The 21,539-nt window shown below is 54.9% G+C and overlaps 6 protein-coding genes across 6 annotated transcripts; 3 read left to right on the top strand and 3 right to left on the bottom strand.

The window, feature by feature from the left end:
- Positions 1 to 330: 330 nt before the first annotated feature.
- Positions 331 to 2,202, bottom strand: M421DRAFT_98154 (autophagy related lipase Atg15; the record flags this gene model as incomplete). The annotated part of the gene is made up of 1 exon (XM_033598581.1): positions 331 to 2,202. The coding sequence occupies one exon, from the start codon at positions 2,200 to 2,202 to the stop codon at positions 331 to 333; it is 1,872 nt and encodes a 623-aa protein (XP_033453247.1).
- A 251-nt stretch (positions 2,203 to 2,453) lies between these two features.
- M421DRAFT_416601 (uncharacterized protein) lies at positions 2,454 to 5,084 on the top strand. Its single transcript, XM_033591130.1, has 2 exons — positions 2,454 to 3,006; positions 3,056 to 5,084. Exons 1-2 carry the CDS (start codon positions 2,723 to 2,725, stop codon positions 4,980 to 4,982), a joined length of 2,211 nt encoding a protein of 736 aa, XP_033453248.1. The 5' UTR covers positions 2,454 to 2,722; the 3' UTR covers positions 4,983 to 5,084.
- A 4,842-nt stretch (positions 5,085 to 9,926) lies between these two features.
- On the top strand, positions 9,927 to 11,036 carry M421DRAFT_25777 (uncharacterized protein; the record flags this gene model as incomplete). The annotated part of the gene is made up of 2 exons (XM_033588655.1): positions 9,927 to 10,719; positions 10,831 to 11,036. Coding segments are annotated over 2 exons (999 nt in total), but the record flags the coding sequence as incomplete, so codon positions are not given.
- Positions 11,037 to 11,291: 255 nt separating this feature from the next.
- M421DRAFT_416605 (synaptobrevin) lies at positions 11,292 to 12,390 on the bottom strand. Its single transcript, XM_033591131.1, has 4 exons — positions 12,236 to 12,390; positions 12,086 to 12,181; positions 11,925 to 11,994; positions 11,292 to 11,878 (listed from the first exon to the last, which is right to left on the bottom strand). Exons 1-4 carry the CDS (start codon positions 12,254 to 12,256, stop codon positions 11,463 to 11,465), a joined length of 603 nt encoding a protein of 200 aa, XP_033453250.1. The 5' UTR covers positions 12,257 to 12,390; the 3' UTR covers positions 11,292 to 11,462.
- Positions 12,391 to 12,550: 160 nt separating this feature from the next.
- On the top strand, positions 12,551 to 19,036 carry M421DRAFT_416606 (Sec63-domain-containing protein). Its single transcript, XM_033591132.1, has one exon. The coding sequence runs from the start codon at positions 12,617 to 12,619 to the stop codon at positions 18,644 to 18,646; it is 6,030 nt and encodes a 2,009-aa protein (XP_033453251.1). The 5' UTR covers positions 12,551 to 12,616; the 3' UTR covers positions 18,647 to 19,036.
- On the bottom strand, positions 19,014 to 21,503 carry M421DRAFT_89304 (uncharacterized protein; the record flags this gene model as incomplete). The annotated part of the gene is made up of 2 exons (XM_033597757.1): positions 19,014 to 21,289; positions 21,341 to 21,503. 2 exons carry the CDS (start codon positions 21,501 to 21,503, stop codon positions 19,014 to 19,016), a joined length of 2,439 nt encoding a protein of 812 aa, XP_033453252.1.
- Between the last annotated feature and the right edge of the window lie 36 nt (positions 21,504 to 21,539).

The following is a 21,539-nucleotide window of genomic DNA, read 5'->3' on the forward strand; positions in this document are numbered from 1 at the left end:
CCTTGTTGCTTCGTATTGAGGCAGACGACCGACTTCTAGATCACGCCTTCTCGGGCATGCCTAAGCAATGCCATAATTGTCGCAGTAGGAACGGGTATCGAGCGATGCAGCGAGAATAGATGTGTTGCATGGACGCGCAGCTTTAGCTCTCGAGTGGAGTGAAGTGACTGATATGTGAAATTGCATCATACTGGTCTTGAGATCTTCCTAATGGCAACCTCTCAATGCGTATACGTCCCGAACGCCTGAATTAATGCTTGAAGCCCTTCACAATGTGACTTAAATGAACGCTCAGCAAGTTCATACGGTGACGGCCAGCTCAATGCTTGTCTACATCTCCATTCTCTCGGTAGCAGACCCCTTCATGGACGTCTTCTTCTTGGTCTTCGTTGTGTCGTAGCAAATCAGACCGAACCACCCCTCGTCGGTGCACGTAATTGTAGTTGCAGTGGGCGTTGGTATAGTTGATTTGTGAGAGCTGCGCGAGTGGCCTGGTGGGTCATCGCCGTCCAAGCAGCCACCGAACCAGCCTGGGTAACTGCATGATGAAGTCGATGCAGAGGAGGTGGGCGAGTGTGAGGTGGTTGTGACAGAAGGTGCGGGCGCTGGACTGGCTACCGTTGTCGTTGTGGTAGAAGTCTCCTCAGTGTCCTTGTCTTTACAGCCGAACCAGCCTGGCGTCTTGCAGGAGGATGTTGACGAAATTGAGGTGGTCTTGATAGTAGTTGTAGCGCTACCAGTGGTCGACTCGTCAAGGCAGCCCCACCAACCTGGCGTCTTGCATGTCTCGGTGCGCGTGCGGGAGCTGCGCGTGAGTGTCGAGCTCGACGTCGGCTTGGATTTCGAAGAAGTAGTGGTCTCTGTGCCGTTGCTTTCGAAGTACTCCCAGGGATAGCAGTCCGTGCAATTGACATAGGGTTCGCACTTCGCGGGCTGGTCATACTTCAAGATCACATCTCGAATGACTTCAGCGATCTTGTGTGTGCCAATGCCCACACGCCAGCCAAAGTCTTTCACAGTATCGTATGTGCACTTCTTGCCAGTATGACACACGCTCTGCATTGCGTATCCACCAATTGTGCATACGCTTGTTGCAGTGTTGCACAGACCCATGAAGACAGGATCTGCCGTATGGCCAAAGTGATATCCGCCTGTCATCTTCCGGTGCTGCATGGATCCAATCTGATGTCCCGGTGGCGTTGGAAGACCGAGTCTAGCCGCGGGCATGGCTTCTGGAACCGCTTCGAAGGTGACGGTCGGGTGGCCGTACGTCAGAGAAAGGAACGAAGAGACAGCGCCTCCAAGTGAGTGGCCAGCGAACCACACCTCAGCATCTGGATACAATTCCGTAACGTTATGGTAGAGGTTCTGCGCAGCATAGTAGTAGCGGTTCTTCTCCCGTAGTGCGGTCACCAAACATGTCGAGTTGCAGGTATATGCTGCAGTTTGACAGTCGCAGACCTGCCGCCAGAGGTACTGACCACCCTGACCACAGCAACAGCTGAAGAACAGATTGTCATTGATCTTGTCATTCGTGGTCGTCTCTGACCCGTCGAACATGGCGGGTGACGTGCCCTTTAGCCCGATGACAACCGTCGAGTTCTCTGTGTCGGCAAAGATGTGTCCACGCAGACCATCTGCCTCCCAACCAAAGTCTTCAGTGTAGTTGAAGCCCCCCCCTACATCTTCCCAGTCCCCGGTCCCTGGCTCCAATATGTATGCATTCGACGCCATACGTGCGAAACTGAGCACCGTCTCTCTGTCGGTCACGTTTGGCCCGGGCAAGTCGTCGATGGTCCAGTCCTCGGCAGCCAGCTGCACTGCCTTCCCTCTCATTCGGCCGTAGTCCAGTATGCCGTCGATGGTGTCCCTGTCCCTGTGCACCATCCTCTCGATGCTCATAATCTCCGACTTGGCGCGTAAGGCAGGCACCAGTTCCCGATTGGGGGCATCCTCGTGTTCGACCATGTACACTGCTGCCTTCTCCGGGATATCGAGCCGGCGGTGCAGCTCGGGATACTTGTAGGTACCATGGTGGTATATGTGGCGCAGGGAGAACTCCTTCTCGGTGCTGTGAACATGGGGCGATGTCGGCGGTAGCGGCAACAGAGGCACCTCCGCAGCGCTGCTAATGGCGAGGAAGGACAGCAACAGCGAAGCTGTGACACGTGATGCAGAGGTACACAGAGGTCGTCGTCGCATGTTGTGTGTATACGTGAGGATCGAATGAGAGGCCGGAGTCGGTGTTGTTGTTCAAGAGAGTGGTGATGGCTGCGCGCAATGACGTTCACGAGCACCCCATGGTCGGTCGCCGCCGGAGCACTGTTCACAGGGTGGCTCCAGCCGCCCCTTGGATTGCAGCCGCGGTTGCGCCTTCCTGAACGCAGCCTAGCAGCAGATGGCAGGCCCATGTCCCCCCATCTCCGCATCGATACCGCAATCAAGAGCACAGACACGCGCTCATTTATGGTGCGGGCAGGCCAATTCAGTCGTTGCTCCCCACGCGCAGGATTGACGTCTTTCAAGAGCAGCCAGACAGCTTCCGGGTGACTTGAGAGCATTTCCTCTCGTCACAAGCTTCCGCCGGGCCAGCCGCGTCTCCGCATGACGTTGCCCAGTTGTGCAGGGCTCGAGCTCCGACATTTGGTTTCAGCAGCACCCCAACCCCGATGCTGGCACGCGACACTCGCTGTAACCTGACCTCTCTCTGCATATAGCCGTCATGTCTGGCCGCCCTAGAAACCTGCATCCATCCCGGTCCTTCTCCCGCCTCGACGCAGCGCCTAAGAGCCCGCTGTCTCGCAGTCGTGCGAGCACGCTACAAGGCCCGCATGTGACAGATATGTTAGACCCACTCAAGAACAACGCAGTGCCCGAGGAGGACGAGAATCTCGATGGCGATGTCTTCGTAAAGAAAGAAAACGAGGAAGAGCAAGATCCGCCCGCACAACCAGCTCCAGACGTCTTCGAGGAGCTACCCATCGAGATACGGAGCCTGACCGAGAGGTAAGGGCACCCGAATCATCCAGCATGATGTGCATACTAATCGTAACAGGTTTCTCGAGTCCCTGTCTGCCAAGGTCCACCCGAGCCCCCCTACCGCCGACAGTCTCTCAGACCTTTTCCAGGACTTCTACCAGCGTGCCTCGGCCAAAATCAACACGCACATAGCAACTCTTTCAGCACGCCTGACAAGCGAGACGTTCATATCGCAGGCGAACAAAGGCTCAGCCCCATCAAGCAGGGCGGGTTCGATAAGAAAGGGCAGCGACTCTAATGCAGAACAGCAGATGCTTAGTGCGTCTGAGATGTCAGACAGGAAGAAGGCCAGGAAATTGCTGGAAGCTAAGAGAGCGTCTCTGGAAGAGGCTGTTGAGCGAGCTGTTTGTGAGAAGGTGTATGATAGGATATGGCGACACAGAAGTACAGACGATGAGGAGAGGGACCACAAGCTCAGGTCGCGAACTGCGGCGTTGACTCTAGTTGGCATTGGATTGAAGGAGCTCCTGATGACTGGTGAGGAGATGACCGAGGAAGAACGGAACAAAGCCAAAGAGAAGGAGCCTGAGATTAGAGAGTTCCTGTCCGCTGCTCGGCAAGACATCATGAAGATGAACCACGAGAAGTACCCGCTTGGTAAAGTGCTACATCTTACAGCAGCGCACAAGTCGATCGTCGATGCTCTATCGAAGATCTTCCCAGCAACTTCGTCCGCCGACGAGATCCTGCCGACTCTCATCTACGCCCTGATCACCCTACCGCCAGTGTATGTCAACGTCATCAGCGATCTGAAGTTCATCCAGAGGTTCCGCGGCTCGAGTCGTATGGACGGCGAAACGGCCTACTGTCTGGTCAATCTGGAAGCAGCCATCTCTTTCTTAGAGACCGTGGACCTGTCATCGCTGCGCGCTGAGGAAGGAAACACATTAGAGAGGACAAATTCGCGGCCATCGACGCCAAAGACAGAAGTTACGCCCATGCTGCTAGGGCTATCTGATGCCCCGGACTTAGTACAGACACCAGCAACACCAACTTCGAGAACGAACTACAATGAGCCTGCAAGCCCGGCAACAACAAAGATTCAGCGCCGACTTAGTAATCTGGTGCAGGCTCAGACGAACCGGATTGAATCAGCTTCAGATGCTGTTCGTGAGTCGATTCTTGACTCTGCTGACCAGGCAATGGGCAGGATCAACAACACACTTGATACCAGTTTCAAGTTCTTCTTTGGCGGGTTACGAGAGCGGGACCCGAACAACGCAGCAGTCGAACAGCCTGCGTTACCAAAAACTTTGGAGGAAGTGCGAGAACTTGTCAGCTCCCCAACACGCGGCCTACACGTTGACGATGACGACCGAAGTGTCAGCGCAGCAAGTGAAGATGATCGCCAGGAACCGCCGCCCAAACAGGACCTCAACGCCCGGATGAGTGACTTGTTTGCCGGCAAGCGTCAAGTGCGCGACCGCAGTGTTGACTCTGCACGGTCTGGCGGGAGCAACAGCGCACGGCGTGTAGCATTTGCTTCGAAGGTCATCGATGAGAAGACTCCATCACCAGCAGTAGCTAAGACCGAGCCAGCGCCTACGACCCCGTCGGCCGTCGATTCTCTCCGCAGTCTGGGCAACAGCTTCAACCCTCTGAACACGTTCAGGAGCGTGAACGTACTCCCGCGTTTTGGCCGTGCCGTCAGCAGCGCAAGCTCACCGACACCGCCATCGCCTACACCTGAACAGAACAAGACCCCGCCAGTGACCATCCTGGAACCCCTCAGCCGCACAGCAACGACTGAAGTGGCGCCCGTCGACGAGAAAGGAGCGAGGGCAATCGCAGCATTAGAGCAGATGAGGAAAACAGCGCCACCGCTCAAAAAATTCCGGGACGCCAAAGATGCGCAAGACCTCAAGCTGAAGGAGGTCGATGAGCTTTTGAAAGATTACCAACGGCTTGTCGCAGCGATGTCAACGGCGATCCAACAACTGTAGATTTTAGCGCAGCATTAGTTGTACATACATGGAGCGAGAGCGTTAGTAGATCAGGCGCCGGACATTTTGTAGACCCGCACATATCGAGTTCCTAGACATTTACTTGACGGTTTCCATGAGTGAGGACTGCTGGGATGGCGATCGGCGGGTGAAGGCTGAAACGCCGAACCTGGCAAACGTAGCAACCGCACCTTCCCGAACTCGGCTAAACCATAACAACATCAACATCAACACGATCCTCGCGCCTCCACACTTTGACACTGACGACACAGCATTGACGCGCTTTATGAACCTCGTGCGCCATGGCGGAACCAATGTCGACGCTCTCTCCGGAGAAAGTGAACGCAAACTCGAACGCTATGCATTACGAAGACGACCTCGATATTTTCGATGAGGGGCCCTCGAGCCCGTTCCTGGAGGACGTCGAGCCAGACGACCAAGAGAACATTGCGCCCAGTATCGCCGCAACACCTGTCAAGCAGAACTTGATCGATTTCGAGGACGACAATGTGCCACAGTCGGCATTCAAGATCGAGTCCGGAAAGAAGACCGGATTGAAAGAGCGCAGCAGCCCTTCCAAGAAGTCGCCAGTTAAGAACCTTATGGAGGACTTTGAAGAGGCAGCAGCAGCGTCGACACCAAATAGAAGCCGTGCCAGCTCTCTCAGAAGCTCACCGAGCAAGCAGCAACTTCTCGAGGATCCCAAAGCCCCCACAACACAAACACCTGACAGGAGCCGCACAAGCACGCTGAGAGGTTCGCCACTCAAGTCACCGTCTAAGTCACCAGCCAAGTCGTGTATGGCTGACGAGCGCCCGGGTTCTTCAGATAGCGCTCGAACCCGCAAGAGCCGATCGCCTTCGAAGTCATCTGTCCTTTCCTCCGTGCCCTCTGATTTTGACATTGAGGCTACACCACGCGCACCTTCCCTCGGCGCCGCCATCGACCTTGCACCCACATCTTCGAAGCGACCATCGCCATCACAAACACCCTCGAGACGTGGGGCTGACCTGCGCGACAATGAAGGTCTCACAGTCGCGGCGAACAGGTTTGTGGAGGATGAGGATCTCGACCGGAGCCATAAGAGACGAAAGTCGCACGAGAATCAGTATGAGGTAAACATGGAGGCCGACATAACAGATTTCAACCCAGATGCAACAACGCCTGATTTCGATGATACTCGCTTCAGCGACTTTTCAGAGATGCCTGGCCTTGACATGACCAAGTTTGCGACTTTCAGAAAGAGCCCCACAAAGAAGGGAGATGTAAGTGAAAGAAAACGCTGAGGTTTACTCGGCACTGACGCGTCTACAGGCGACACCACGTGCACGCCCACAGATGACTCCTTCGACGGTCCGCCGCTCGGAACGCACACCTTCCCCCACACCCCGCCGATCGTATAGAGACAACGATACTACAAACCTGTTGCTTGATTTCACAGCACAGATCCAGTCATTTGCGGCTTCTCAGAACAGCACTCCCTCGCACACTAACGGCAAGTCGACCGCAGAGCCGACTCTCCGCTCGTACTACCAAAGCAAGCGCTCGCCAGCTAAAGCCGGTCATGTCTCATCTGCACCTGGTCAAAATCGCCCATTGCTGAACCTTCTCGATTTCGAGTTGCCCCCACCACCCACACCGCGGTCGCTGCCGACGGTGACCATACGCGAGATGGAGTCTGTCAAGTCGCAATTCCAGTCCCAGATCTCTTCGCTCACTGCCAGTCTATCAGGCAAAGAAGCGGAGGTCGAGTCTTTGTCAAGAGCAGTCGCGGACGCTGAGCGTCGCGTAGGTGAAGCACAAGAGGCCGTGCGCGAGGAGCGATCAACTCGCGAGTATGCTGAGGCGCAGATGGAGGACTGGAAAAAGAAGGGAGAGGAGGTGCAGACCATTCTCCAAGACGTGCAGTCTGAGCTTGCGCGCAACGATGAAGAGCGCGACCAGCTGCTCGCACGCTTGGCCGAAGTAGAGAGGCGTGCTGAAGATGCAGAGAATCGCTCGACGGAGCTCGAAACCAGACTCATCGAGGCTGAGAGCAAGAACGTTGACATGACTACCTTCATCAACAATGACGAGGACGAGGACAAGAAGACCTACTCGGAAATTGAGTGCCAGTCTGCAATCGCCGAAAAGGTCAACGAGGTCGCGCGGGATCTCCACACTGCCTACAAGGCGAAGCATGAGAAGAAGATTAAGGCGCTCAAAGAGAACTACCAGAAGAAGGCTGATGAGCGCTGCAAAGAGCTTCGCGTCCAGATCACGAAGCTAGAGAGACAGATTGGTGATGCGGAGGATAGGCGCGACGACACGTTCAGCAAGTTCGAGGAGATAGGGTCCAATGGCCCCTGCGAGACTTGTGCAAGAAACGCAGCTGCAGGACCTGTCTCCAACCCTGAAGATCTTCACAACCTCGAAGTCCAGCGTTCTGAAATCGAGAGCCTCAAGGCTAAGCTCGCCGGTCTGCAATCCGAACTGCACTCGCTCCGCAAATCGCAACGAAATCTCCTCGAAGACCTCGAAGCCGAGCGCGTCGAAAAGGGCGAACTCGTCGCAGCAGCAGAACAAATGCTCGTCCTCTGCGGCGAGAAGATGGAGTCTATGCAACAAGAAGAAGACTTCCGTCGCAGTCAAGCAGCACCCGCACAATCTCCCCTTGAGCCGCGCCCAACATCCAGACCAAGACAGCAGCCAGCCCCCGAGCAGGCAATGCGTAACACGGGTTTCCTCGCCGGTGGTAGCTCCGTCAACTCCTCTGCCTCGCGCCCTGGCTCTTCGCTCGCAAGCAGCCGCTCCGACGCCAAGCCCAAGGCAAGCGCTATGCGCGCGCCTGGAGGCTTTGGGTTCAAGTCCACGGGCGAGTCAGCGCTGAGTAGAAGTCAAAGTGGTGCGGGTAAGAGCAGGCTCTTATCTAACATTGAGCGCATGGGTGGGACCAAGGGCCAGGAGTAGAATGCCTGGCCAGGTAGTTTGAAAAGTAGGTTTGGCAGTGTTTGGGGGGTCCGGACGGTTTCCACTACGAGCACGGCGTCTGTAGATAGCACGGGTGTGGATGAATGACGGGCTATGTATACCTACCTACATGGGCGTCTTGGATAACGGAGGCGGTGTGATCGGGTTTGGCTGGGTCGGGTCGTGACGGAATGACCTATGGTCGTGCGCTCACTTAGGGTCTGCTTGCGGTCTTTGCACGCTTTTGTTTTGTATACAGTGTACAGTGCACGACCAACGTATCCTTTCTTGTCTGCGCTCAATCCATTCATCTTCCCTGTACGGCATGTCTCTACAAGAGGCTTTGGGCACCTGGTGAGGGTTCCGCCGCCCAAGTGCAAATGAAACACGACATCTGAATAGGATAGAGAGACCGAGACATGGCTCTTGACAGGGTGCAGGTCGAGCTATCCTACCTTGCGAGGACACGTCAGGACAACATGCTCAGAGAGTGTGACCTTTTCGCTTAACTTTGCAGCCTTAATGAAGTCTGACGTCTGAATTGTTGATCCCAACTCGTACTGCTAAGAAGAACGAGACAACCGTGCACTTCCAAGGGCATTGGCAACAGCCAGCTTGCGAGTTCTGATACATCAGCGGGTTGGCAGTGGATGATCATAAAGAGATCGGGGGTTTCCAGAGACTTGGCAAGCAGGATATCACCAGTCTTGTCCTCCGTGCCCGCGAGTTGCACCGTATGAGTGTGTTCCTCGAGGAACCGCGGATGTCGTCGGATGTCGTCGGATGTAGTCGATCAGCCAGAGGTTTCGGTCATCGAGCAACGTAGCTAATGTAAGCTATTCTCAGGTTCCGCTGGTGACCAGTTGTACCTATCAGTTACTTCTGTTGTGCATTCATTGCCGCGCCGAGAGTTGTTGTATAATTTCAGATGGACGCTACACGTGAGGCCCTCCAACTGAGGGCCTCCAGGGCTGCTTCGGTCTTGCAGTACACTTACTGCGACTGTGTGGGCACAGCATCTTACCCCAACGCTTCCTGTGATGTTTCGAACCAATGCAATTTATTTTGCGCATGGCCCTAATATGTGTGCTCAGGGGCGAATAGCCGATAGGTGCAGCAGTACAGCCAAACTTAAAGATGTCGGTGTTGATAGCGCAAACGGAAGGCGCACCACAACGCCAATCAATCGTGCCGCGGGGGTGCTCTTTCCGGCATGAGTCAATGTACACGTGACATGACGACACCTCCTTGATCTCCCTAATCGTGCCGTCGCTCAGCCTTCGAGCTTTCACCACACCAGCAATCGCTATAGCCCACCAAAGGGCTTCCCCTAAGAACTACACAAAGCGTGCCGCCGACACGCTTGCATATCGCATCCATAGCAGGAATCCCTGCCCTGCCGCGAACGCGTCCACCCCGCATCAGCGACGGTAACAACGCGACCAGGACGAACACCGCGTGACAGTCAGCAAACACTCATCGAAAAGAAACTTGGAATGGATCATCTTCGCACCAGAGTCATGGCTTATTCGTGGTACTCCAACCTCCCTAAGACCGAGAAGTTTGGCCATATCATTCTTGTCAGCGGTAACGGTCGCCACGGAGTCTGAACGCGCCGCGTGAGACACGAATTATTCCTACACATCCATCTATCACAGCACAAAAGCACACTGCGAAACCCGACCTTACGACTTCGAAGTTAGCAAGGCAGTATTACTCGACTAAAGCTGCCAAAGATCGCACAAAGCTTTTTCACACTCACCAACAAAGCACGCGTAAAGGACGCGATTTCTGCATTTGTGGTGAAAGGTGCCCTACAGCAGCCCCAGCGTTGTTTTATCTCAGGCTGATTTGTCCTGGCCTTGACGCGTTCTGTAACAGGAAGTTGGAGAGCAAACTTTCGAATTGACCCGAGCCCGGCCCCAAGCGTTCCAGACCACCGTTTCTGGAATCATCCGCAACATGTCCTCCAACACACGGCGCGTCCGAAGCGACGTTTCGGCAAATGCGATCTTCACTCCACGGGAATTTAAGCAGTATCGACGATGGCAAAATTTGCACACGACGTTGAGGCCGAACGAGCAAGGCTTTCTCCCGACAGCAGATGAGCACGAAGACTTCCAACAATGGCTCCGGAAACAGGACTCTGGATATTTCTCCGATGTATTTGAAGATGTGGCGGAGCACATCAAAACTCCCACCGCAGACGAGCCACCTACAGCAATTCTGTGTCGCCATATGATGCATCCAAGCACAGCTGGTCATCTTGTAAAACGATGTCCTGTCTGTACAGTCGACATGTACATCAGCTACATGCGCGCACTTGAGAAGGCGCTCAAAGGTGCCGGAGGGCGTGCACCACGAGCCGCTATGCAAGCGACGACAGAGCAGCAAGAAGCCTTGTATGCTGCTTTTATGATGGGGAAGCTAGAAGTGCTCCATTGCTTGGAGGAGTTCGAGCAACAGGCCGAAGAGGAACAACGGTGGCGGGAACATCACAAAGACTGGAAGAACGAAGACGTGCGAACAGCAAGCCAAGCGCTGGATTTGTATTGGTCTGAAGCATTCGCTCTCGTGGGTCTGCAGCCATCACAGCCAAAGAAGAAGAAGTCGGTCAAATTCACACCAGGCACTGAGTTTTGTGTGAGCCGACCCGAGGAGTACTTCAAACGGCGGTCTCCGCGGTACACGCCGGGAAAGTACACTGTACGGATGCAAGACGACGAAGATGAGGAGGTAGAAGAGGAAGGCGAAGAGATGGTCTCGGAGGATTCCGAAGACTATGCCCGTGCTCCAATCCTGCTTGAGCAAGGACCGCTCATCGTTGGCCAGAACATCGCCGTCTACGACTTCGCTCAGACAATTGGCGTGTTTACGGATACTATACGATCGTACGAAGCCGGGATCCGAAAAGCAGAGGCCACACCGATTGGTAGCTTCGAAATCCCTCGGCTAGAACTGATGGATGATGAGGAGGAGGATGAGGACGGCGATGATGATAGCGACTGCGATTGGGACATGCAGGACGATGAGACAGACGGCAGTGACTACATTTACTTCGAAGCTGAAGAAGATTGCAGCTTCGTGGTCTTTGGAGAAGATTGAGTAGGCAGGCAAGAGAGATCACCGACATGATCCATTCCAAAGTGCTCGTTGATCTAACAGAAGTATCACGGCCACGCAGCACGTCATGCTCAACAGAGCCATCCGTGCCAGCCATGGATGGCGAGGCCAGAGCCCCAATGAAGACATCGGTGTACAATGCGCCAAGACCGCATATAACCTGTTGGCACTATCACTTCTATAAATGAATCATGAAAATCGTTTTCGTTCAATTACCTTGCGAAGTTTGAGTACTTGCTCGACAGATCGTTGTTGAAATGATGTGCAATATGTACGCCAGACGATACAGGCTGGTCCTTCCTAGAACATCACGATAGATGATCGAAGCAAATGTAGTAGGACAGTCAAAGGGTATGTTCATAACACAGCCTAACCAAAGCACAAGCTCAACACCCACCCAGACCCAACCTACATGACGACACAGCAAGAATTCTGCTTCTTCGCCTGCGTGTAGAACATCTTGCTCTGCGCGCTCAACCCATCGCTCTTCGCAACCAAGTTGTCAATCTTCTCGCCCCTCTCCAGCACGCTCTCAATGGTCTTGTGCAGCACAATCTTGGTCTCGTCGAGCTCCTTCTGGATCTTGACAATGCTGTCCGCCTGCGCCGGGTCCTGGTACTGGGCAATGTACTGCTTGAGCTCCGGGAAGCTCAGCTGCGGCGAGCCCTTTGCGAAGTTGGCGTACGCGGTGCGCGGGTACTTGGAGACGAACTCGTCGACGATCTTGGAGAGGACGCGGTGGGCGACCATGGTGGGGTATTCGTCGTCGGTTATCACGATGCCGCAGACGCCTTCGGTGCGGCCGTAGGCGTGGAATGTGTACTCTGGGCGGCGTTAGATTGGGATGGGGCTCGGGCAGGGTGCAAGGACCTTTCTCTTCGACATCCTGTCGCTGACCGGGCCGTGTGCGCTGGGCGACTTCGCCGGCGAAGAATGTCAACTGGCTGCTGTCAGCTCTCGCCTTCGCTTCCTGCCTGGGTTTCGTAGGGGAGGCGGTGGGCATGCGGCTCTTCGCCGGGCGAGAGACGTACGAACTCGGCGACGCTGCCTCTTGTGAAGCGACCGTACGACGACAAATCGCTCTCGTGGGTCAGCTCGACGGCAGGCTTGGCCTCGTTGTTGAAGATCTGCGTACTCGGTCAGACATATGCGTCGCCAGCGGCGGTGAGAGGGGCGCCTACACCGATGTACACAACCTTCATGGCGGCGGTGGGTGCAGTCGGACGGCAAGTGGAAGGGGCCAAGTAGAAGCAGCAGAGCTATGTCTGTACGCAGTCGAACTATCTTTGTAAGCAGTAGAGCTGTATCTGTAAGCAGTGCAGGCGTACTGTGGCTGCTGGTCTGTCTCAGGTGCATGGACGTAGCCGTGATGCGCTGCCACGCTAGTGACGTGGGGGATGGGGAGTGGGGCAGGTCGACGCGACCGTGCATGCAGTCACCGTCATCGATGGGAAACTTTGGACGAGGCGACTCTTTCGACTCACATCGGCTCACGCAGCTTGTGTAAACAACAAAAATCTGTCGTTTGAGCGTCAGACGCACGGAGAGGATCGTGCCCCACCATGTCGTCTTCCATGGACGCAGCACAGGCGCAATGGCTGGAGCAGCTCGCCACTATGCGCAAGGCCATTGCAGAGTTGAACCTGCCTGCCAATGCCGAGAAGGCACCAGCATATGGCGACGACATCGAGTTCGACGACGATGACTTCTCAGGCACGGCCAGCGGAGAAGACATCTGGGACGTCATCAGCGACGAGTACGAGGATGAGTACAGCAGTGACCACCTCGAACCGGTCCAGGAGAGTGCCAGTGGAAGCAGCGCTTACGACCAGCAATGGCTGAGCAAGAAGTGCGAGGGTGTTTCCCAAAGAGGTTCTGGTCTAGATGCAGGCGCGCTGAAGGACCAGATCTTGGCCATCTTGAGCAGTGACAGCAACAATGAAGAGCTGCAGATGATGTTAGCAGACATTGTCGGCTACGAAGAGCTTGATTTGGTTGCCGACCTGATTGCTCACCGAAGGGACATCACTCGATCGCTGCTTGAGCCAAAGCCTGGAGAAGACAACGGTATCTCAAGCCGTCTCATGACACGAGCAGAGCGCGAAGAAGCGTTGCGCAGACAAGACTGGGAGCATAAGAATGCTTCCCTCTCGGCTGCAGTCGATCGTACCGGACCTCAGTATCCCCACGTCTATCAAACCTACTCAGCGGGCAATAAGCTCTCTGCTTACGGCAAGAAGTACGCGCTTCCCACAAACCACAAACATTACGATGACAATCTCTACGAAGAGTACGAAATCCCCGCAATGCCAGTCGGAACTATTGGAGTGGGTCGCAAGCTTGTTGAGATCAATGAACTCGATGGCTTGTGCCAGCGGACATTCAAGGGTTACAAAGCCCTCAATCGCATGCAGAGCCTTGTATACCCCGTGGCGTACAAGACAAGCGAGAACATGCTCATTTGCGCGCCTACTGGTGCCGGTAAAACAGATGCTGCGATGCTCACTATCCTCAACATCATCGGAAAGAACATGATCCCCAACCCAATTGAGGAACCCGAAGCCACCGACTTCACGGTCATGATGGAAGATTTCAAGATTATCTACGTGGCACCCATGAAGGCGCTCGCCGCTGAAGTCACGGAGAAGCTGGGGAAGCGCCTGGCCTGGCTTGGCATCAAGGCACGCGAATTGACGGGAGATATGCACCTTACCAAAGCTGAGATCCTAGACACCCAGATCATCGTCACAACACCCGAGAAGTGGGATGTTGTGACGAGAAAGAGCACGGGAGACACTGAACTGGTCCAGAAGGTGCGCCTGCTCATTATCGACGAAGTCCACATGCTGCACGACGAGCGCGGTGCCGTGTTGGAGAGTTTGGTGGCGCGAACACAGAGACAAGTCGAGAGCACACAGTCTCTTATTCGTATTGTTGGTCTTTCCGCTACATTGCCCAATTACGTCGATGTCGCCGACTTCCTCCGTGTAAATAAGATGGCCGGTCTGTTCTACTTCGACGCATCCTTCCGTCCAGTTCCTCTTGAGCAGCACTTCATCGGCGCAAAAGGCAAGCCCGGAACGATGAAATCGCGAGAAAATCTAGAACAGGTGGCTTTTGACAAGGTCAAGCAGATGCTGGAGCGGGGGCATCAGATCATGGTCTTCGTGCATTCTCGCAAAGACACCGTCAAGACAGCAAGAAGACTATTTGACCAAGCCACGGAAGACCAATGCGCAGATCTTTTTGATCCAACAGAGCACCCCAAGTATGATGCCGCTGTTCGCGATATGAAGCAGTCCAAGGGACGAGAGCTTCGTGAGTTGCTAGGCAAGGGCATGGGCACTCATCACGCTGGTATGCCTCGCTCTGACCGAAACATGATTGAGCGCCTTTTTTCCGAGGGTGTCATCAAAGTCCTTTGCTGTACAGCGACCCTCGCCTGGGGTGTCAATTTGCCAGCCGCCGCTGTTCTGATCAAGGGCACACAGGTGTATAACTCTCAGGAGGGCAAGTTCACGGATCTGGGTATCCTTGACGTTCTCCAAATTTTTGGTCGCGCTGGTCGTCCTCAATTCCAGGACACGGGTATCGGGTTCATCTGCACTACCCATGACCGCCTTGACCACTACATGCGAGCTATCACAGAACAGCAGCCGATCGAGTCTAGGTTCTCATCCAAACTTGTCGACAACCTCAATGCTGAGATCTCGCTCGGCACTGTCACCACAGTGTCAGAAGCTGTTCAATGGCTCGGATACTCCTATCTTTTTGTGCGCATGCAGAAGAGTCCTCTGCTCTATGGCATCGAATGGGCTGAGATCAGAGATGATCCGCAGCTCGTGGGCAGGAGGCGTAAGCTCATCATCGATGCTGCTCGCATCTTGCAGAAGAGCCAGATGATCATCTTCAACGAGACCACAGAAGACCTCCGCTCCAAGGATGTGGGCCGCATTGCCAGTCAATTCTACGTGCAGCAGTCGAGTATCGAGATCTTCAACACCATGATGCGCCCTCGAAGCACAGATGCCGACGCTCTTGCCATGGTCAGTATGAGTGGCGAATTTGATCAAGTGCAGTCCCGCGAGACCGAAGAGAAAGAATTGTCGGCGTTGAAAGAAGAAGGCTATGTCATCACCGAAGTCAAGGGTGGCTATGCGACAGCGCACGGCAAGACGAACTACCTTCTGCAAGCTCATATCTCGCGCGCACGACTCGAGGACTTCACGCTTGTCTCCGATACAAACTATATCACACAGAACGCTGCGCGCATCGCCAGAGCATTGTTCATGATAGCACTTAACAGGCGCTGGGGTTACCAATGTTTGGTCTTGCTCAGTTTGTGCCAATCGATTGAGCACCGAGTGTGGTCCATTGAGCACCCGCTTCATCAGTTTGATTTGCCTCAGCCAGTGCTGCGTGCGCTGGACTATAGGTACCCTTCCATTGAAGCTTTGCGTGACATGGAGCCACGAGAGATTGGCGATCTTGTTCACAATACTAAGATGGGCGGCGTCATCTCGAAGCTGCTGGACAACTTCCCTACATTGGGCATCGAGTCCGAGATCGCGCCACTGAACCGCGACGTTCTACGTATTCGTTTATGGCTCACACCAGAATTCAGATGGAACGACCGACACCACGGCACGTCAGAGTCGTTCTGGGTCTGGGTGGAGAACTCCGAAACTTCCGAGATCTACCACTACGAGTACTTCATCCTGTCTCGTAAGAAGCTCTACGACGACCACGAGCTGAACTTCACAATCCCGCTTACAGATCCGCTTCCGACGCAGATCTACGTCCGCGCTGTCTCCGATCGATGGCTTGGTTCAGAGACCGTACATCCCATCTCTTTCCAGCACCTCATCCGACCGGACACTGAGAGCGTCTACACTGATCTGCTCGATTTGCAACCACTGCCCGTCGGAGCTCTCAAAAACCCGCTTCTGGAAGAGCTGTACGCGCAACGCTTCCAGTATTTTAATCCGATGCAAACGCAAATTTTTCACTGTCTGTATCACACTCCAGCAAACGTGCTTCTCGGATCACCCACAGGTAGTGGTAAGACCGTCGCAGCCGAGCTTGCCATGTGGTGGGCCTTCAGGGAGAAGCCAGGCTCCAAGGTCGTCTACATCGCACCTATGAAGGCACTTGTACGAGAGCGTGTGCAGGACTGGGGCAAGCGTCTGGCAGGTCCAATGGGACTCAAACTTGTCGAGTTGACTGGTGACAACACACCGGACACGCGCACTATCCGCGATGCAGACATCATCATTACGACGCCAGAAAAGTGGGATGGTATCAGTCGTAGCTGGCAAACCCGTGGCTATGTTCGACAAGTCAGTCTGGTGATCATCGATGAGATCCACTTGCTCGGTGGCGATCGAGGTCCCATTCTGGAGATCATCGTGTCACGCATGAACTACATCGCTTCACAGAAGAAGGATGGCTCTATCCGCCTTCTGGGCATGTCGACTGCCTGTGCGAACGCTTCAGATCTCGGCAACTGGCTTGGCGTGAAGGAAGGGCTTTTCAACTTCCGTCACTCGGTTCGTCCTGTTCCACTCGAAATCTTCATTGATGGCTTCCCCGAACAGCGAGGTTTCTGTCCGCTCATGCAGTCAATGAACAGGCCTACGTTCCTCGCCATCAAGCAGCATTCGCCTGAGAAGCCAGTTATCGTGTTTGTGGCCTCGCGCCGTCAGACACGCTTGACCGCTCGCGACCTGATCAACTTCTGTGGAATGGAGGACAACCCTCGACGTTTTCTCCGCATGTCTGAAGACGACCTGGCTCTAAACCTCGAGCGCGTCAAAGACGACGCATTGAAGGAAGCACTCAGCTTCGGTATTGGCCTGCATCACGCCGGTCTTGTCGAGACCGATCGTTCGCTGTCTGAGGAGCTGTTTGCAAACAACAAGATCCAGATCCTCGTCGCCACCAGTACCCTGGCTTGGGGTGTCAACTTGCCGGCCCATCTTGTTGTTGTGAAAGGCACGCAGTTTTTCGACGCCAAGTCTGAAGGCTATAAAGATATGGATCTCACAGATGTGTTACAAATGCTGGGTCGTGCCGGTCGGCCTCAGTTCGACTCGTCAGGTATTGCGCGCATCTTTACGCAAGACGCAAAGAAGGAGTTCTACAAGCACTTCTTACACACCGGTTTCCCTGTCGAGTCCTCCCTCCACAAGGTGCTGGATAACCATTTGGGCGCCGAAATCTCAGCTGGCACCATCGGCACGAAGCAGGATGCTCTTGACTACCTGACATGGACCTTCTTCTTCCGCCGCCTACACAAGAACCCTTCCTTCTACGGTCTTGAGATCTCCGCCGAAGAGCACAATACCATTGCAGCTCAGACAATGGCCAACGACTACATGGTTGACCTCGTTGAGACCTCGCTAAAAGAACTCCACGACTCATCCTGTGCGCAGGTCGACCCCACCGGCGAAGTTGACTCGACGCCCCTTGGCAAGATAATGTCCTACTACTACCTCTCGCACAAGACAATCCGCTACCTCGTCAAGCACGCAAAGCGTAACGCCACCTTCCTTGATGCGCTTACCTGGATCTCGCACGCAACCGAGTACGATGAGCTCCCCGTGCGACACAACGAGGACCTCATCAACGCCGAGCTCTCCAAAGCCCTGCCGCTGAGCGCAGACCACTTCGGCCTGCCCATGTGGGATCCGCACGTAAAGTCTTTCCTACTGCTACAAGCGCATTTCAGCCGCATCGACCTGCCGATCAGCGATTACGTGGGCGACCTGAACAGCGTGCTGGACCAGTCGATTCGAATCGTGCAAGCAAGCATCGACGTTCTGACCGAGCTGGGCTACGCATCGAGCTGCACGCAGATGATTACACTCCTCGCATGCATCAAATCCGCACGCTGGCCCGACGACGGCCCGCTCAGCATTCTGCCCAACGTCTCCCCCGCAGACGAGAAGAAGCGCCTCGAGCACCCCCGCGCGTCGCCGAAGACGCTCACCCAAGCACCAACACTCTCGCCCGCCAATCTTGAAACGGCACTCCGCCACGCCGGCGTCGCGCCCGCGGCGCTCAAACGCGCCGCCGAACCCATTGCCCGCCTACCCGTCCTGTCCCTCGCCCTCGGCGCATACAATGCGCTTTCCTGCAGCGTGAACCTGACGCGTCAGAACGCTGCGCGCGTGCAGAACGGTGGCGTCCGCATCTACGCGCCCCGCTACCCGAAGCCGCAGACAGAAGGCTTCTTCCTGGTTCTGTCGTACAGTAGCTCCGACGATATCATTGCGCTGAAGCGCGTCAATTGGGTCGATCCTACGCGCTCTGGTCCTGGTAGGCGCGGTCGTGGCGGTAGGGAACAGAACCCGATCGCTGCCGGCAGTGGTGCTGGTGGTGGTGCTCGGGGATCGAAACTGCACGCCTCGGCCAAGGTGTTGCTGACACCTGAGGCGCAGGGGAAGAAGGTCGATATTAGCGTGTATAGTGATTCATATATTGGAATGAAGTGGAGTATTGAGGGAGTTGAGATCCCCATGGCGCCTGTTGTGGACGATGGCGGAAAAAAGAAGGAGGGCGGTGGCGTGTGGGATAACGATAATATGTAGGAGCACAGTAGATACAATTGAGATGTTCGTTGATTCGTAGGTTGGAGCAGAATCTAAGCATACCCTGTTCTACCATACCGTTCACTCATCGTACCATGCCTTGTCCATGTCTGCCCGTTATCTCTCATACTGCCGTGTATCCAATATCAACCTGATCTGATAAGACTCACAAGAACCAATCCGTGACCCCGTCCCACACCTTGCCGCCCCACGCATCATCATGCTCTTCGCTCTGTGCCTTTCTCGTCGGCTTGACCCTCATAGCCTCTCTCAAAGTCGGCCATTCCACAGCGCTCGTGTACACAACCTCGGGCTCGACCTTCGCATTCCACAGCTCTTCCTTCACAGACTGCACGGAAGGCTCATCCTAAGAGCGGAACGATCCATAGTCCCCCTCGCTCCAGTCATCTGAGACGCGTGCTGGATATGGCGAAAAGGAAGGGGTTCGCGGAGGCGACGGAAGTGTAACAGGAGACGAAGACACGATCAGCGGGGCGCTCGGATTCTGCATGGATGCATTCGAGACTGTCCGCAAAGACAGCGATGAGCTTGTTCGACGGGCGTGCAGGTTGGGAGAGACCGTAGTCCAGTCCTCGTCTGAGTCGACAGGCACACCCTCAATGACCTCTAGACCCTCAAATTCAGAACCCATGCCCTCTGATGATGAGGTAGCTAGGCCTTGGAAATCGAAGTATGCCCCCTCTGATGAAGGTGTACCCATTACGGCGTCACCGTCGGAAGAGTCACTCTCAAGATCTTCTCCTAGATCTGTGAGATTGCAACCCGCATGGGAGCTTCTCGGTATGGCAACGGGAGAGGACGCAGGCAAGTAGTCCAGATCAGAGTCTGTCATGGTCGTCTCGACAGGCGCCTGTGGACCGTTCATTGTAGTGTTTAGAGGAGATGCGCGCCGTTGAGTCTGGATTTGTGCCATAAACTCACCGATAGTCTGTCTTGAACGCACGGAGGTTGATGGAGCACAAGACAATCCAGGAGCAATGTGTGCCGCTTGCGCGTCTGCTGCACCTAGATTGGCCAAGCGGCGAGGGGATGCGCGCAAATCGCCGATAAGGCCTGCTGCTTCCATCTCGGATTGTGGATTCACGATGGCGTGGTTGAGTGTCTCCATCGCTTTATCCAATGAGGATATGTCGGAGTGAGAGTTATCCATTGGCAAGCTTGCTTTGGCCCCCCCAAGGCGGGCTTCCACGAAATCAGCGGGACTCTCAGCAGAGGGTGAGTCTTTTGAGTGAACGATCACGTCTACTGGGATGTCTGCGGTGCCAGAGCTACTCGTGTGGGCCATACGACGAGCATCCATTGTCCGCATCTGAGGTCGAAGCGTATTCGCATCGTCCAGCGGGACCGTCCCAGTACTTGAACCTTCACCCGAAGCGGTCCTGACAGCGAGATCCTTAGCCTGGAGTGCTTGCTTGTGGCTGTCGCACCAGCACTCTGGGGCATGACCCATCTTGAGGAACTCCTTTTGTATTATGCGACGACCTGGAGGATCCGGAGTGAAGGTGAACTTGCTTTTCAACCTCATTGGAACTGCAGCTGTGTTCTTGAATAGGTCGTTAGGCACAGCCGACGGCGTCCAGGGGCGCGGTGGATATACAAATGGGTACGGAGACGCAACAGGTGCAGTGATCAAGGCTTTCGGAGAAGGATGGAAGACCGTGATACCCTCTGAAGTCTCCTGCCAGCTCCCAGATGACCTTTGCGGAGCAGGCGGGATCGTAGTCAGCATGGTTGAGGTGGGCGCCCACAACGCTTCTGGTGGCGAAGGTGTTGACACTATAGACTGCTTGGCCGGTGGCGGCAATGGGAAAGGGGCGGGCGATGTTGTAGAGATTGACTCTGACAGCGGCGTAAATGGAACAACTCCAAAAGCCGGGAAACTTTTGTAGGTGAGTGCGGCGTTGGTCGACAACAACGATGTCGTTGGCACCGCTCGCTGTGACTCTATCGCATTGCTCAGATGAAGAGCGGTGTTGCTGCTCCGAATATTAAGGCTGCAGTTTCCTGCGGGGAGAGCTGGAGTTAGTAGCGGAGGAGCAGATCGCCGACTCGATGAATTAGATATCCGAGGGGGAGGTGCTGATCCGGGTGCTGGGCTCCTCGGCCAGTATCCAGCGCAGTCCGTTGGAGATGCGAGGTCCTTGAGAAAAGCTGACAATGGAAAAGTAGGTGAGAGTTTTCGAGTTGATGTAGGCACGTCAGTCGAGGGACCCTGATCCAGTGTTGGCTTTTGCGATAGGGTCGTGACTGGTATATTTGTTGGCTCGACCCGGGCAGGTGGTGATGTCGATAGCGAGTCCGGACGAAATTGAGGGGCCCAGTGATGTGTGACAATGTTCAAATCAGATGTCGCGCCAGACGGTGGTCTGTGGTCTGTTTTTCGTGGAGCTGCTGTTGGCGCATTATCGTCCAAATGCAGTGCTGCAAACCGGTCGCAGAGCTCATCCACGCCATCCGCCTCAGGCTTTTCGCATGTCGTCTTCGCCGTGTGCTTCAGTCTCTTCTGCCTACCACCCCGCTTGCCCCTTTTTCTTGTGCTGGATTTCGAAGTGGGGACGTAATCGAAAGCCCACTTGGTTTCTGGAGAAGGGTTGAGCCCTGCTAGGACGCCGAACCGATTCGCTGAGCAATCTTAGCAAACAATCCAGAGTGCGAAGCGAGGGACTTTCTCACGTGTAGGTGCAAAATCGTTCTGGAGGCAAGCAGCGTGGTGCGTGTCCGATGGAGTGCCTGACGGGCACTCGAGGCAGCGATTATCTTTCAGTGCTCGCGCAGGAGACAAGCGTCGAATAGGTAGTCCGTTATTGCATGAAGTTCGTGGCTGTCTCAAGACCATAATCAGGTGCAAGGGTATGCAATGTGTATTAGGAGC

Source organism: Didymella exigua, assembly GCF_010094145.1.
Source record: "Didymella exigua CBS 183.55 unplaced genomic scaffold M421scaffold_3, whole genome shotgun sequence".
Classification (NCBI taxonomy): Eukaryota; Fungi; Ascomycota; class Dothideomycetes; order Pleosporales; family Didymellaceae; genus Didymella; species Didymella exigua.

Bases quoted from the DNA above. Each gene is read 5' to 3' on its own strand.
- M421DRAFT_416601 (XM_033591130.1), top strand. From the start codon at position 2,723: ATGTCTGGCCGCCCTAGAAACCTGCATCCATCCCGGTCCTTCTCCCGC. The intron at 3,007-3,055 runs GTAAGGGCACCC...TAATCGTAACAG, and splicing joins ATACGGAGCCTGACCGAGAG to GTTTCTCGAGTCCCTGTCTG.
- M421DRAFT_416605 (XM_033591131.1), bottom strand. From the start codon at position 12,256: ATGAAGGTTGTGTACATCGGT. The intron at 11,995-12,085 runs GTACGTCTCTCG...GACAGCAGCCAG, and splicing joins GAGGCAGCGTCGCCGAGTTC to TTGACATTCTTCGCCGGCGA. The intron at 11,879-11,924 runs GTCCTTGCACCC...AACGCCGCCCAG, and splicing joins ACAGGATGTCGAAGAGAAAG to AGTACACATTCCACGCCTAC.
- M421DRAFT_416606 (XM_033591132.1), top strand. From the start codon at position 12,617: ATGTCGTCTTCCATGGACGCAGCACAGGCGCAATGGCTGGAGCAGCTC.